The sequence below is a fragment of the Agelaius tricolor genome, unplaced genomic scaffold (assembly GCF_023055355.1).
Source record: "Agelaius tricolor isolate 1412-34295 unplaced genomic scaffold, bAgeTri1.0.p SCAF_16, whole genome shotgun sequence".
In the NCBI taxonomy this organism is placed as follows: Eukaryota; Metazoa; Chordata; class Aves; order Passeriformes; family Icteridae; genus Agelaius; species Agelaius tricolor.
The window spans coordinates 1,403,616-1,420,747 of NW_027269276.1; the positions used below are offsets into that span (position 1 = coordinate 1,403,616).

General features: G+C 46.6%; 1 protein-coding gene across 1 annotated transcript in view; it reads right to left on the reverse strand.

Annotated features, from left to right (window-relative positions):
• The window catches only part of MAP2K5 (mitogen-activated protein kinase kinase 5), a 119,077-nt gene that overhangs the window by 71,418 nt on the left and 30,527 nt on the right, over nucleotides 1-17,132 (reverse strand). The window contains exons 9-11 of the mRNA XM_071441140.1: nucleotides 4,874-4,913; nucleotides 1,565-1,633; nucleotides 1,390-1,471 (exon numbers count right to left, since the gene is read on the reverse strand). Coding sequence (XP_071297241.1) covers nucleotides 1,390-1,471; nucleotides 1,565-1,633; nucleotides 4,874-4,913 — 191 coding nt within the window. The remainder of the gene's footprint in view (nucleotides 1-1,389; nucleotides 1,472-1,564; nucleotides 1,634-4,873; nucleotides 4,914-17,132) is intronic.

Here is a 17,132-nt window from a genome sequence, read left to right on the forward strand (position 1 = left end):
CTGTGGCAGGAATAACTGACCTTAAAAACCTCCCAAACTCTGCATAAACACACAAAACAGCACTCAGGGAGCTTCTTACCCACGTCCCTGATTTTTGCTGGTAGCATTGATCCTCAGAAAACAGCAGTGACAAAATGTTAGAAAACCTTCCACTCATAAATATCAACATTAAAGAACTCCAAACTGTGTGGAAAAATGTCTTGGGGATAACAAAATCACCCCAAAAAGCAGATTTCAAGGTCCAAAGTATCCCAACTCTTGTCCTCAAAAGCTGGTGCTACCATTCTGTGCTATCACATATTTATATCCACGATTCAATGGATATAAACATCCAATTAAATGGATATAAATAGCCATTGAAATGGATATAAATATCCATTTTATATCCATGATTAAAGCCATTCCTCCTGACATCACACCAGGGAGGGTTTGGCCATGCCCACACTGATGCCTGAAATAGAATTCCTGAGGAAGGAGTTGAAGTTTTCCCAGTAAATCCAGAATGGGAAAGAACCCTGTGAGCATCCCCCATTGATGGGGACATGGGATTCCCTCTAAATCCCTACAGACCTTCCCAAGGGATTGGGAAACCTCCCTTCTCTTCTGCAAAAACACCTCATGATCAAAGCAGAGTCCAAAATGTCCCTGGGCTGAAATACAAATTCTTAAGGCAAGGAAAGAAATTTAAAACTGAGAATTAAAAATCTGGCAAACTGCTGCCCCAGGGCATTGTCCCTGCTTTTCCTCAGGAATATCCCAGATTCAGACACCAGCACAGGTCACAAACTGCTGCCCCAGGGCATTGTCCCTGCTTTTCCTCAGGAATATCCCAAATTCCCAGGCAAGGGCTGGGACAGCTCTGGAATTCCAGGCTGTGGGGCCAGGGATGGGTTTGGGGTGAGGATTCTCGTGGGGAGGAACGAGAGGGACTCCAGAAGGAACTCGGCAGCGAGCTGGGAAACAGCTGGGCTGGAAAATAACTCCTTGCCTGGTAATTAAGAGACCATTTCCACTGCAAACACCCAGGACATTGGGTTAATAGATTTCTTGAAAGGAAAAGCTGTTTTGGCTATCAAAACACTACAAGTGAGGAACAGATGTTTTGTCAGTGAGGACAGATTGCACGGGAGGCTCAAATATCAAACCACAAATTAAGGCTGCCTTTATTCCTCTTCTATTTACATTTTCCATAAAAGTAAGAAGAGTTCCACGCAGGGAAAATGCAGAATGTCCCCCAATCCCAACTCCAACCTGCTCTGTTTTTTTTAACTACCTGCAATATTATTAATACTCCACGTTTTTGAGTCTTACTGTTGCATTTCATTCTACCAAAACAATTCTCTCATTTAATTACTTAGCAATCAAAAGCAAACTGGATCCACTACTCACCATCCATGAACTCTGTGCACAATGAAATCCTGTTTTCTACAAAAAAAGCACCATAAAATCCTATGATATACGAGGAGTCACACTGGGAAAAGAGAGAAAAAAGCCACAAGGCTGTTTTAAAATCTGCTGTAAGAAAACTGAAGTAAAAGTAATTCCAATGGCAAAACCCACATACCTTGTAAAGAATTTCTAACTCTGACATGATCTGCTTCTGGAGCTCCAGTGTTATATCCAAGGGTATGACCTGAAACACAGAAATACACAGAGTTCATGTAAAAGGGAAGGGAATGATTCAAAATTAAAATCCTGAAGATCCCTGGAATGATGATCACTGTGGGGCAACAAGGAGAGGAATAGGTGGACAGAAAATTTTAACAGGAAGGAAATTGTCTCAGCATCCCAACTGCCCAGCAGGACCAAAGCAGCAGGGACTGCAGCCAAAGTGGGCAGCACCTCCTGCAGCTCTGAATCCCCAGGATTGTTCAGGGCAGAGCCTCTGAACGAGGCACTGAAATTCAAACTGAACACAGAATTTCTTGCCACAGTTCTTTGAAGACCTGAAAACTCAATTATTAAGGTCCGCTTTAAAAACCAAACTGGACTCAGTGCTTGGAGCCAGGCTCAGTCTGCCCCCAGCCAAGCCTTCACCATTTAATACTTTAAGCTAAAGGGAAGCAGAATTCAGTCAGTTTCCAGGAGCAGCAGAATAAACATTCCAGGAATAGTGCTGACAGAACAGAACACAACACGGGGAGCCCATTTCCAACCCAGCACCAAAATCTGTCTCCAGGAAAAACCAATAACCTGCCTCTTCCCAGAGCTGCTCCGGGGTTATTTATAAAAGCTGTCACTAAACTAAATTGTAAGTGGAGTACAGGGCTGCCAAGAAACATTTAACACACTTGTCCAGATCAATAATCATTTGCCAACAATATTCACTTACATTTTTTCCAGCGTGGAAACCTCAGAAATTCATCTGCTGGGATCCCACCAGTGGTGTTCTCTGAATTTCACCCAATTCCATCTTCTCAGGGGTCTCAAATCAAAATTTTACCTCACTCACTTCTAATCCCAGCGAGGAATTTCTCTGATCCCAGGAGCAAAAACATCCCTGGCATCCCAAAGCCAGGCCCAGAATGAGGAAAGGTCTGGGGCTCATTTGCATCAACCCTAATTACAAACACCCCAATAATGAGGATAACCTGGGAAAGCAGAGCTTTCCCATTTCCAGGTGGTCAGGACACAGACAGAGGAATTACAAGATTATTTCACCCCAAAATTGATGAGGGGAGATCAGCCTCACTTCCTCTGCAGAATTGTTTTACTGTTTCCTTCCACACATGTGCCTCTGTGACCCCGCCTCATGTCAAGGTTGGAGGAAATTTCTTTATTTGCAGCACAAAAAGAGGAAAAAAATACTTATATCTCACCTTAACCTGCATTTATCATCTCCTTTTGTATGAAATTTCCAAGCCTGTTTTGTACAGGTAGAAAAAACTTCCAGGGATTCATGAGGTGACAGCTTCCAGCATGGGCTGGAACTGTGTCAAAGAAAAAAAAAAAAACCACCAAAAAAACAAAACAAAAAACAAAAAAACCCAAACCAAAACAAACAAAAAAAACGCACAAAAAACAAAAACAAAAAAAACCCCAAAAAAACAAACAAACAAAAAAACCCCAAAAAACAACAACAAAAAAAAAAACAAAACAAAAAAAACCCCAAAAAATCTCCTCAGAGTCATTGCTGCTGAGGATGAAGCTGGAGATGAAGATTTGGATGCAAATTCCTGGCATGGTTTGGGTGGGAAAGGGATCTCATTCCACCTTCCCCATCCCAGGGTGCTCCAGGCCCTGGCCTTGGACGCTCCAGGGATGGGGAATCCAAAACCTCCCTGGGAACATTCAATAATTGGGTTTTTTCCCCTAAACCAAGAACTTTGCAGCACCAATCATTATTTGCCTGGGATCCCCTGAGCGTGGGTGAGATGGCTGAGCTGGGGATGGATGCTGGACCAAAAGGACTTTTTAAAAATGAATTTAAAAGATATGCAAATCCTCTGGGAAGTCCTCTGATCTTCCTAATGAAGTTTCTGCCCACAATTCAGTGATTTTGGAGCCCTCAGGCCCAGGGAAAAAGGGGAACTTTGGAGTTGAGCTGGGAATGGACACTGGAGCAGAAGAACTTGCTAAAAATGAATTTAAATGACATGCAAGTCCTCTGGGAAGGTCTCTGATCCTCCTGACCGAGCTGCATCTTCCTAACGGATTTTTTACCCAGAATTCAGGGATTTTGGAGCCCCAGCCATGGCCAGGGAGAACTTTGGAGAGGGGAACCCACCTGAGGCTGGGCTCACTCACAGGCTGAGCTGTCAGGTGAGGCCCAGCAGCTGAGTGACTGAATTATAATTTACTCCCTGCTCCATTTGAATTAGGGAGAGGCCATTAAAATATCCAGAATAAACACAGCAATTCATCACGGGCTGTCACTGCTGCCTCTCTCCATTTGCTGCCTCCACTAAAGGGGAGCAGAGCAAAAAGCACAGGTCAGACCCAGATATTCTGCTTTAATTTAATTAAGACTTCCTTGTCTTTTACAGTATGCACAGCTCAGAGGAAATTTGGGGTGTTGTGGGCAGGGGTGATAAATAATAAAGGTAATAATGATAATCAAGTGCTGCACTGAAATTCCAGCTAAAAGCAGAGGGAGAATGGCAAAAAGCAGTGCAGAGTCATGGTGCTCACTGGGATGCTGCCTTTTAAAGAGGAAAAAGTGCCTTGGAAAAAGGGATTGAGTCCTCTGCAGGTTCAGGTTATGCAAAATATGGGATCTGGTGCATCACTGAGGGATTGTGGTATGGATTCTTAGCACTGGGTTGATTATTTACCAGCTGGAAGTGTTTTAGTCAACAGGTTTGGGGTTATCTTGTGCAATTAAATCTGGATTTTTATCATTAAAAAAATCAACCAAATTATTTTTTGGCTTATTTTTGTGCAGATGAACTAATAATTATTAATTAATAATTAATACAATATATAATTAATAGTTTAATTAATAATATAATTAATAATTTCATTTACAAGCATAATTTAATTCACAAATTGCATCCAAGGTCTGCCCCACTGTTGCTATTATTTTATCCCAGTTTTAAGTGAATTTCAGAGAAAATTGGGATTTTTCCTGACCACAAAATTCTACAAATTCCAGGTTTAATCAAGGAGCCCAACTGCCCTTGGAAACATCCATGGAGGACCAAAATGTGGGATTTTCAGGCAATTCCTGGGGGGAAAATCCTGAATTTTGAGAATCTGAGCTCATTGGGAATGACTAAATTTACAGTAAATAAGTAATAAATAAATAAATTTACCGTAAATAAATTAATTAATGCAATAAATCAAATTGAGAGCCAAAAATCAGAGGGAAGGGAAGGAAAGCAAGGGCAGAAAAAATGGGGAAAAAAAAAATAAAATGTCTGAAATTTCTTACCTTCACTGCCAGGATTTTTCCACTACGGACATGGTAAGCCCTGGGTGAGGAAAAAATTCAATAATTTGAGATTATATAAAATTGCTTCTGCGAGGATGTGCAATATAAATACACTCATTTCACAGAAAAATGAATTTTACCTCATGGATTTTCTGTAAATTCAATTTTATCCAGCATTTCTAAAGGAAAACTGAGGAAAACAAGGGATCAAAAATATATTTACGAGGGAACCATTTATAGGGGCTTGTATCTTGATTTTTGATATAAAATATACACATTGAAGGTTTTGATACAGCAGAAAAATAAACTATAAATGGGAATTTAACAGAATCATTTAGCTTGGAAAAGACTTCCAAAATTTAAGTCCAACCTTAAATCTTTGAGTCCAACCTCGAGTTTATAAATTTTCCCATTTTCTTTCCATGGAATTAATTGAGATTATCACCATTATTCAGAATTTTCATGGAAAATCAGGATTATCTCAGTCCCACGGGTATTTTCACAGACAAGCAGCTTCCCCAAATAAATTGAATTGAAACGGATTATGGCAAATCCTTTCTCAGAACTTAAGGACTCACAGAAAATCTCAGCAAAATTCAATTTCTGCATTTATTTGGTGATCAGAGGGTGCACATAAAGATAGAAAAATTATTGGTGATGTTCACATGTACCCAAAATAATTTTCCAGAGTATTTCAACGGCAGTTTGTCCTAATTTTTGAGGAGAAACACCCAAAACTGGCTATTTAACAATGACCTGAATATTTCTAATGATGAAAACGTGAGAAAATAAAGGAAGTTAAAAATAAAAACCTCGAAATCCAATGTAATTTTGCATAAAAACAAAACCATTAAAGGTTTTCCTCTTCACTGGTTTTACTGCCTCGCTCTGATTGATGGCAGCATTGGCAGAGACGTGGCACTAACTTTAAAGAATTCTAATATTTTACCTCTCTGTACCTCCAGCAATTATTGCTGAAGAAGAAAAGCTTTAATAGTTGGGTTTTTTTTTTTTTTTTGCGTGTAAAATCACCCTCAGACAGGTCAAAAATGTCATTTAATCTTATTTATAACCCTGAGCGCTCCCCTGATTTCTGGTAATGGCCTGGAAATTCCTAAAAACTTCACCTTAATTTAATAACTCCTGGATGAACATTTATGCAGAGGAGTGGCACCAGATTTTAGAGGGGAAAAAAACAGAGTTTAGCAAGACAGAGGGGAAAAAATCAGTGTAGAAAATGAGATTATCCATGGGAACGTGGACAGAACAGGAGCTGAATCCATGAATCCACAAATCCATGAATCCATGACTTGGGGATGAACCAACAGTGGGAAAACATGCTGGATTTAAGATGATTTTCCAGATTTCAAGGGAGGAAAAAAATAATTTAGCAAGGCAGAGAGGAAAAAATCAGTGTAGAAAATGAGATTATCCATGGGAACTTGGACAGAGCTGAATCCATGAATCCACGAGCTCTGGGAATGATCCAACAGTGGGAAAACATCCTGGATTTAGGATGATTTCCAGGATTTCAGGGGAGGAAAAAAAGGATTTAGCAAGGCAGAGAGGAAAAAAAATAGCATTAAAAAAGAGATTTTCCATGGGAACTTTGACAGAGCAGGAGCTGAATCCATGAATCCAGCAGCAGGGAGGCACCCTGGGTTTGGGATGAGCAGGAATGAGGGATGGAGGGGTTGGGAAGGGATGCTCCACATCTGTTGGGTTAATTGGGACCCCACTGGACAGCTTAATTAGCTGATCAGGAAAGCTGATCCATTTTCCACGGGAGAGATCTCCTGTTTGGGAGCGGGTGGCAGGGAGGAGCTGATGATTTAATTATGATGCACGCCAGGTCATCCGTGGAGGGCTGGGCTCAGGTTCCAGCAGAGGGCAGGTACCTGGTTTGGTTTTCAGAGCACTGACAGCACCGACTGAACATTTAATTATGGCTGGGAATTGGATCACAAAGAGCAGGCAGCCCTGGGCTGGGGCCTGGGGGATGCCAGGAGGGCAAGGAATTTGTTTACTCCAGGCTGATCCAGCATCTCGGTTGTCCTGGCCTTCCCCTGCACAATAACTGCAAAGTGATTAATGGAGCTGGAATGGGAGCTTTGGTTACACCAAAGGACAACCCTACACCTCTGTGGTCTTTTAATTAACAGCCAACGCTTCAAATTAGGCTGGAGCTGCTGCAGTAATTACCCCTTCCGAGGAAAAAGGGATTTTCTGGGGTGTTCTCTGGGACTGGAAGGTGGAATTGATCGTTTTGGTTGCAGGCAGCAGGGCAAAATCCTGAATTTAATACCTTTAGGCAGGTTCTGAGGGATGAACGACAAAAATCCTGCAGGACAACGAGCACAGCATGAGGAGGAAAACCAGACTTTTAGTCAACCCATGGATGGCTATGAGGGGATTAAACCAAAATTCCCACTCCAAGTCTCATCTCACAGGTTTTGGTGTCACCTCCAGAACTGCAGCAGCCAAACCCATCATTGCACAACCAGGCAGAGAAAAGCAGCAAAACCCCAAAGATTCCTTCAGCAACCTGGGAACCTTTCAGGGAATGCACTTAAAATCTTCCAGGATGGCAGGAAAATTCCTAAAACACAGCTAAAACCAGCTGTTCCACTCCTAAAAAACCCCAAACCAGGTGTGGGTTTGAGCAGTGCCCTGCAGGGAGGAGCAGGGGATGCTCAGCACCCAGCTGGGTTGTGGGGGATCTCCCTCACCAAGCCCAGAATCCTGGAACAGCTTGGGTGGGAAGGGACCTTAAACCCCATCCCATTCCAGCCTTTCCATGGGCAGGGACAATTCCCACATTGCCAGGGACCCAGAGCCTGCCTTGCCACCACCCCACTCTGTCCCAGGCAAGGACAGGGACCCCAACACTGCCTGCCTGGGACATCCCCGCTGGGGAGCAGCAATGTCCATCCCTGCCTCCACATTCCCAGCAGAACTCACCATCCCAAATCCCATTCCCAGCAGAACTCACCATCCCAAATCCCATTCCCAGCAGAACTCACCATCCCAAACCCTGCGCCCATCCCAGCAGCTCCCAGGCAAGAATGGCACAGTTTTGTCAAATATTTCATTACCCTTGGCTATGAAACCCCATCCCCAGAGATCTGAAGCCCTGAAGGGCCCCACACGAGCCAAGTCCTTCAGCAGGACTTGGTCTCCTCCACTCTCATCCCTCAGGGGTGCTGTGGCCAAAATCTGGGTTATTTTGGGCAATAAATGAGAGAGGTGGTGTGGGAGCGAGCGCTGTGCTTGAACAAAGCCCTGCAGCTGAGCCAAGCCCGTGATGGACTGCAGGGAGCATCCCTGGTGTCCCAGAAAATCAAAATCAATACCAGGGAAAACCAGAATGGGGCTCTGGGGGATCTGCCAGCTCCTCAGCATCTCCCCCCAACCCCAGACAGGAATTGTGGCTGTACAGCAAAGCAAATTAACAACTGGGAGCATCAGAAGCAGCTGGTTTGTGTTTTAAGGAAAAAAAAAGGGGAATTTTTGAAATGAAATCCACATTACCTGATTTGTTCTTCCTGAGGTACAGAAAACCAAGGAGGAATGTCAGTGCCCCGGGCTCCTCATGGAATAAACCACTGCTAATATTTAATGCTAAAAACTTCGTACACTGAATATGATGAATTTCTACTCAACACAGAAGGAAAACAAACCCAACTTGAGAGAAAACGCAGCTGATTCTTAACCAAGAGCTAATAAATTCCTAATAAATAGCTTAGATGGCAAACAAAACACTTCTCTCTCTTTCAATTTGCTCAAACCAACCATTTTCTCTCTTCCCTGTGAGGAATTTTCCCTAAAGCCCAGAGGATACTGTGGTTGTGGGATAATTCCTTCCAGGGCAAGCAAAGAACCAACTACAGGCTGCAACCTGCAGGCAATCTCAAGGGAGACACCAATTCTCGTTTTTTTTCCATAATTTACAATTGCAAACCCCTCGCTCACACAATAGTCACATCACAAGCAGGGGCTGAGTTTGCAAAGACCCCTGAGCTTTTTCCAGCAGCTTTTCCCATCAAACACAGCAACTTCTCACTAGAAACTGAGTTTAGTCCTATGTTAAATCTCAAAATAAATGTAATCTCTACCTAGAAGCCAAAATTCATCACATTTATTTTGCTGTAAGGATGGAACTGCAGGAGCCTGGAGCAGCACAGGATCTGCTTCCTCTGGCCACCAGGATAAATCCCTTTATTCTTCCCCTACAATAACCAGGGAAACAATTTCTAATCAATAAGAAATTCCTTGGCAAGCCTGAAGGATTCAAGGGAAAGCCATGACCTGTCTGCTATGCCAATGAGTCAGTCAGAAATATCACCAACATCAGCAGATATGACAAAGTGATGAAGTGCCAGGGAGGCAGCAGAGATGGGGCTGCAGGAGCCAGGGATGCTCCAGCCCAGGGACACCTCAGGCTGGTGCCACGAGGGATGGAGGGACAGGACCCAGGGAATGGCTTCCCACTGCCACAGGGATGGGATGCTGGGGAGAAATTCCTCCCCAGGATGGAGATCCCTGCCTCCCCCATGGCCTGTCCCAGGGCTGCAGCTCCTCCTTTCCTGCCCCCTGAACTTCCCAGGAAACAGAGTAGAACCACAAGTGAATATTTTGGTTCCTCTCTCTGCTTTGTTTCCTTCACACCTTGGGATGAAATCATCACCCATGTTTAAACAGCAAGGCATCATTTTCCCCCAAAGGCTGGGAAATCCTGTCCCATTCCCCAGGGTTCCCTCTCAGCACTGAGGAGCTGCAGAGGAAGATCTCCACACCCCCATGCCAAAGCTCTCTGGGGCCATGGCAGAGGATTTCCCAACAGAAATAAAAGCTTGAAGCTTCTCATTTGAGCTCAGAAATGGCCAGGAGAAGCTGTACCTGCAGCAAGCAGCACCTCCAGATGTGAGGGCACAGGAGGAGCCAAACTGGACATTCGTGAGAAACAACCAAGAGCACAAAGCTGTGCCAGAGCCAGGCAAAAGGAGCCCAGCCCCAGTTGCTGCAAACTCCACACAGCAAACCACCCAACATCTGCTCATTTTTTTCCTTTTTTCCCCTCTTTCTTTGGCCTGGTGCTGCCCCTGCCTGTGGCAGGGCAGTGACAGCAGTGTCACGTCCTCCCACGGCCATGCAAAGAAAGAAATTCAAATTGTTCCTAGGAAATAACCACTTTGCCAGTTGCTGCCTCCTGCAATAGCAAACACATTAGCCTGACTCTGTGGCTGTTAAATCAGGGAAGCCAAAGTGCACAGCAGTTGGAAAAAGGAGCTTTTATGGGGCTGTGCTGGTTCACAGCACAACCTCCCCTCCTCTGAAATGCCACCGCAGATGCTCGAGTGCTGATTGCAAAATGATTTGCTGGGGAAGTGGCAAACAAACAGCAAATAGTGGTGCCTGAATGCTCAAACTTGGGGAAAAGGGCACAGCTGGCAGCAGAGGCTGCAGAAAGGAGCAGCAGAGCCTCACTTAACCCAGCTCAGCGCTGGAATCCGAGCACGGGGAGTGAGGATCCCTGAGCTCCGTGCTGTGACCTGCTCCTCCTCCCTTCTGTGACCCCTCAGGGACTCCTGCTTCCCTCCTGCAGCCAAACATTCAGGGGCAGCTCCAGAAATGGGATTTGTGTCCATCCCACTGTGGGGCAGAACCCATTCCTGAGAGAGAGGCCTGCAATGGAGACCGAGCTCGAGCAGAGTGAGGTGCCACCACCAACACCTACCCACACCAGGACACACAGTGCCACCAACACCCACACCAGGACACACAGAGCCACCAACACCCACACCAGGACACACAGTGCCACCAACACCCACACCAGGACACACAGTGCCACCAACACCTACCCACACCAGGACACACAGTGCCACCACCACCACATACCCACACCAGGACACCCAGAGCCACCACCACCCACACCAGGACACACAGAGCCACCACCACCCACACCAGGACACACAGAGCCACCTACACCCACACCAGGACACACAGAGCCACCAACACCCACACCAGGACACACAGAGCCACACCAGCATCCAGAGCACCTCCAGACACAGCAATGAATTCACCTGCTGGATTTAATCTGCACCCAGAGCAGCTGCAGGCACAGGGATGGATCCACCTGCTGGATTTAATCTGGATTTAATCTGCACCCAGAGCAGCTGCAGGCACAGGGATGGACTCACCTGCTGCATTTAATCTGGTGCAAGGACAAGGGGCAGCAGAGCAGCCCTGAGCTCTGACTGATGGGGGTTATCCCACGTGGCAGAAAGCTTGGAGTGAACCCATCACAGTTTTAGGAAAGAAATACGAAGCAGCAAAGTGTGAGCCAAAACCTGCATCACCTTGTCTGGTGGCAGGAATTAAGGTGCCATCATGAGAGGTGTTCACCTGGGGAAGGGAAGGATCCAGGGAGAGCTCAGAGCCCCTGGCAGGGCCTGAAGGGGCTCCAGGAGAGCTGGAGAGGGGCTGGGGACAAGGGATGGAGGGACAGGAGCCAGGGAATGGCTCCCAGTGCCAGAGGGCAGGGAGGGATATTGGGATATTAGAAGGAATTGCTCCCTGGGAGGGTGGGCAGGCCCTGGGCTCTCACCCCAGCTCGCTCCCTGCTAACCAGCACAAACTCCCATTTCCCACTCGCTTCATCTTCCCAGCTATGGACATCCACCACAAACAAAACAACTTTAATTTAAGAATCATCCAGTTTCTAATTAAACAGCCATAGGCAGCTGGCTGGATACATTTTAATCAGTTTCAATAACGTATTGATTGGATACTGAAGCTTAAAAATTAAAAGTAAAAAGATGACCGGGGAATTGTCCCATCTCAGCCCAACAGTAGAACCCTCTGTAAATAACTCCTCTTTTAACCATCAGCTAAATGAACACTTCAATACTGCACTACAAAGTCTTCTGCAAAATTACTTTAACTAACAAGCAGAAATTTATCAGCTTCAGCCAAAATCAATGCTGAAATCAATTTGAACACTGGTTGTGTCTAAAGGGGCTCATTGGCAATTTAGGGAAATTACACCATGTAAATGCCTGTGCTTTAATTGAACAGTTTCATCAACTAGGCTGTGATTGCTGTCCATTCATTTATTTACTTTCACTGCAGCTCCCATTCTGCAGAGGAATGGGTTTTGTCAGGCTCCAAGGAGGTACTTTATCTTCATTTTATGCACTTTTGTGCAGAACAGATTTTATGGGGGGGCCGAGCGCCCGCCAGGGTCACAGGCAGGGAGTGGCCAGCAGGCACTGGTCAGTCTGCACAGGGAGTGACCAGCAGGCACTGGTCAGCCTGCACAGGGAGTGACCAGCAGGCAATGGTCAGTCGGCACAGGGAGTGACCAGCAGGCACTGGTCAGCCTGCACAGAGTGACCAGCAGGCACTGGTCAGTCTGCACAGGGAGTGACCAGCAGGCACTGGTCAGCCTGCACAGGGAGTGACCAGCAGGCACTGGTCAGTCTGCGCAGGGAGTGACCAGCAGGCACTGGTCAGTCTGCACAGAGTGACCAGCAGGCACTGGTCAGTCTGCACAGGGAGTGACCAGCAGGCACTGGTCAGTCTGCACAGGGAGTGACCAGCAGGCACCGGTCAGTCTGTGCAGGGAGTGACCAGCAGGCACTGGTCAGTCTGCACAGAGTGACCAGCAGGCACTGGTCAGCCTGCACAGAGTGACCAGCAGGCACTGGTCAGTCTGCACAGAGTGACCAGCAGGCACTGGTCAGTCTGCGCAGGGAGTGACCAGCAGGCACTGGTCAGTCTGCGCAGGGAGTGACCAGCAGGCACTGGTCAGCCTGCACAGGGAGTGACCAGCAGGCACTGGTCAGCCTGCACAGGGAGTGACCAGCAGGCACTGGTCAGCCTGCACAGGGAGTGACCAGCAGGCACTGGTCAGCCTGCACAGGGAGTGACCAGCAGGCACTGGTCAGCCTGCACAGGGAGTGACCAGCAGGCACTGGTCAGCCTTCTCTAAACCCCACTGCAACCAGACAAAATCCAGGGGGACACCTCTAACTCAGCCAGGTAGGGCTGCTCCAATACCTTCAGTGGGACTGAAATCCAAACAAGAGAAGCAGAAAATGAATGCACAGGAAAGGAGATCGAGGGAAATGCCTCTGCAGGAATTAAGGGAGATACAATTTGAAGACTTCCAAGGGTCAAAGAAATGTTTTGATGCCAAACAAGTCACTGAACCTGCCTGTGATCCCTCCCTGAGCACCAGGCTGGGATAAGAACTGTGGAGAAAAGCTTGGGAGAACCTTTCCTGGGAGTCACCCACCACTGAAGCTGTCCCATTCCAGCTTTAGCCCCTGCAGTCCCACCCTGCTTGTTTTTCTCTCTCCAGCCCATGTTGTTTGTGCTCTTGGGGCTGAGGTTTGGGTCATTTGTCCTTGGCGCCCAGCTGGAGCAGGAATTGTTTTGTGTCCCTGCTCTGTGCACAGAGCTCACCATCCCCTAATGTGAACCCACACACTAAAGTAGGACAGAATCTGAAAAAGATAAAATCAAAACCTGAGGCATCACCTGCTCCAGGGCTGCCCCAGCAGTGCCAGAGGATGCCCAGCTTTGTCCCAGGATGGATTCCAGGCTGTGGAGCAGCCCCAGCTGTCTCCCACATTTCCCATTTCATGTGCTGATGGGGCACCCCAAGGCTGGCTGAGGGAGGCAATGAGGGGAAGGGCAGATGCTGGAATGTTCCACCACACTGCAGAATTGCTCAGGAAATTGCTCAGACAAATTAAGCTCCCTCATTTCTCCCTGCTTTCCAGGCTATCCAATTTTTCAGCGTGGGACATCAGCCACAGCCACTTCTCTCCCAATTACTCAACTTCCAAGTGAAGCCTTCTGCTCTCACAGCACTTTGCTAAGATGGGAACTGATGTTCCCATTCCTTCCCTCTCTCCCAGATCCTGGTAACTCCCAAATTAATTAGGGCATCATTGGGGCTTTATGGTTATTTTTCCTTTATGCTCCTGCTGCTGGAGACTCCAACAGAACCCACAGAGCTACAAAACCTCACTGTAAAATAAATCCCAGGAGGATGTGCCCTGCCCTAAACAGAGTTCAGGACATCTCACTTCTCCTTTCTCCTTGAAAAACAAAAACTAAAGAACACGAAATAAGAATAAAATAAGGACAAAACCTTCACTTTGCTCCTGTATAAAGGAAATAGTGATGCTTTAGACACATTGTGTGAGAAAGACCTGACAGAGGAATTATTTGCCAGAGATAAACACTTGTACTTTGTAATATTTAGGTTCAAAATATACAAAATTAAGGATTTGAGGTCTAAATAATTTAATGAAGCTGCTTTAGTTTAACTGGCTGGCACATCCAGCCATTCCAAAGGAAATCCTTCACCTGAGGAAAGGTCTCCTCAGAGAAGTCTCTGCAGGCACCGACGGAGCCCCAAGATGCAGCACAAAGCAGATCCTTTAAATGCCTTTTGGGCTGACCACCGAATGATTTGTTCCAAAAAAAAAGCAATTTAAGCAAATGGAGAGATGTCCTGCCACACGGGCAGCTGAGTTTCAAAAAATGAAGAAAATTGGACTGAAATACTCCACGGGCAGTGGCAATCAGAGCAGATGACACAAATACCTACAGCACCTGGCAAACAGGAGAGCAGCACACCCAGGAGCTTTGCTACAGCAGATTTTATCCTTTTTTTAACAATCCTTACCCAAAACAGGGCACACTCTGCCCCCTCAGCAGCACTGGAAGAATTCCTGCTTTCTGCTGCAATGTTCAATAGACACTTTGGGCTTGTTTTCTGTTTTCTCACATATTTTTGAACATGCAAGCAACCAAAAAGCAAAGCTAATTAACTGGTTTTGCCATATCTAACATGAGAATTTTTATCGTTCCTTAATTAAGCAAACAGCGGATCAAAAGGTAGGGGCAGAACAAGATGTCAAAGAACTATAAAATCCCTTCTTTTTAGAACAGGAAAAACATTTAGATTCAGCAAGTTCTCCCTAGAAATATTGCTATAAAGTATTGATTTTTCACCAGGCTCAATTGACTGAAAAGTTGTTTGTATAGCAATATTGGCCGAGCCAATATAGTGGAACAATTTTGCTCCACACAGTAATCAAGTGTATTTCTAAAGTATAATTATACTGTCATAAAAATAAAGCTAAGATACCTCTTGTCCAAGCCATAAACCACTCGCAGCTGTAAAGAACCCAAATAAATGAAATCCATTTTCTAACTAAAAAAATCCCATGTTTCCTAACTAAACATGGGCTTCCAAAGAGAACCAAGCCCACCTCCAGCCAGGGGGGAGCAGGAGGGCTGATCAATACCTCAATCTCAATAAACTATTCCAATAGAAGAGTTTTTCCCTGGAAAAAAAAAGAGAGGTTTCTGCTCAGCCTCCTGCAAGGCACCATCGTGTCCCTGGAACACCGGGAATATTTCACTGCCATAATGGATATGAGGCAGGATAAAGAGCTCAGGGAAGAGAGGGGGGATTAAAAAAACATAAAACCACGAGGTAAAGATAACAAAAAGATAGAAGGGAGGGTGCAGACAGGCTGGCTGTTGAGCTGCACATCGATCCCCACACGGCCTCTCCTCCCCGAGCCAGGAGCCCCACGCCGGAGAGGGAAAGTGCCCAACCTCTGCAATTCATTGCACCTGACAAATGTCCATTGATTTACTGGAATAAAATATCCCTGGGCTGCTCCCCGTGGCTGGGGCACTGCAGCTGCCTGGGAGGGTTCCAGTTTGAGTCCCTCGTTCCCTGCTGGGGTGGGGATGCTCTGCCACAGAGGGAGAATCAGGGACTTCTTGGGAAGGGGGGATTGAGGTGGTTTTGCCACAGGGCTGGAGCCCTTCTGCTCTGGAACCAGGCTGGGACAGCTGGGAATGTTCCCCTGGGAAAGGGAAGGATCCAGGGAAGCCTCAGAGCCCTTGCAGGGCCTGAAGGGGCTGCAGGAGAGCTGGAGAGGGGCTGGGGACAAGGGAGGCAGGGACAGGACACAGGGAATGGCTACAGAGGGGAAAAGGGGAGATTTAAATGGACATTGGGAAGGAATTCCCGGCTGGGCTGGAATTCCCAGAGCAGCTGTGGCTGCCCCTGGATCCCTGGAGTGTCCAGGGCCAGCTTGGAGGGGTTTGGAGCAGCCTGGGACAGTGGGAGGTGTCCCTGCTATGGCAGGGGTGGGATGAGATGAACTGAGCTCCCTCCCAGCCCAAACCATTGGAGGATTCCATGATAATCTGTAAAATACCCACACCCAAAGCAGCACCCATTCCCTGGAAAAGGCTGGAGTGACTCCTGCCCTGGAGACACCCCAAAGTCCCTGCAGCTGCTGACTTCAAATAACAGTGGGATAAAAAGGAACAGGGGCCACAGAAACACCTCCCTGACACAGGAGGGGCTCCTGCCTCTCCAGGTGGGACTGTCCCTCCCCAGAGGGCAGGGAATTGCCACAGTCCCCACCCCAGGGCATCCCAGCTGCACAGGACAGTGTCACACAGGGCTTTTATCCCAATTCCACACCCTCACAAACACAGGACAGTGTCACACAGGGCTTTTATCCCAATTGCACAGCCCCAGAAACACAGGACAGTGTCACACAGGGCTTTTATCCCAATTCCACAGCCCCAGAAACACAGGACAGTGTCACACAGGGCTTTTATCCCAATTGCACACCCTCAGAAACACAGGACAGTGTCACACAGGAACATTCAGCTTTTACCCCAATTCCCTTCTCTGCCTCTCCACCCAACACCAACAAGGCTGAGCTCTAAAGCTCAACGTTCTCTCTCAGATCTCCAATAAAATCAGAAAATAACAAAATAACACCATTTCCTCAAGTCCTAGGAACATCCTTCTCCAAGAAAAGATTTCTGAAGCACCTTCCACCCCCAGGGCCAACCTGATTTTAAGGGTCCATCCCAAGGCTGCATTTGCCCCTTGGAGGCTCTGGAAGTCCATTTCCAACCTTCTGCCAGGAGCTGTTTTGCAACGCTGGCAGCCAATTAGAAACCAAACTAAATGCACCGTGGCTTTTAAAACATTTTAGTGGGGAGGGAGAGGGGGGTAAAATGTTAATATCAAAGTTAAAATGTCTAAGGTATAAACAAAACCCTAATGGGATGCTGGGTTACTGTATATGGTAAACAGCTCTCTGGAGGAAACCTTTATTGCTCCCTCAGGGCTTTCTGACAAAGTATGGATTTCTTAATTCCCACAGGAATATTTTTCATACCCCACTGCAGACTATTA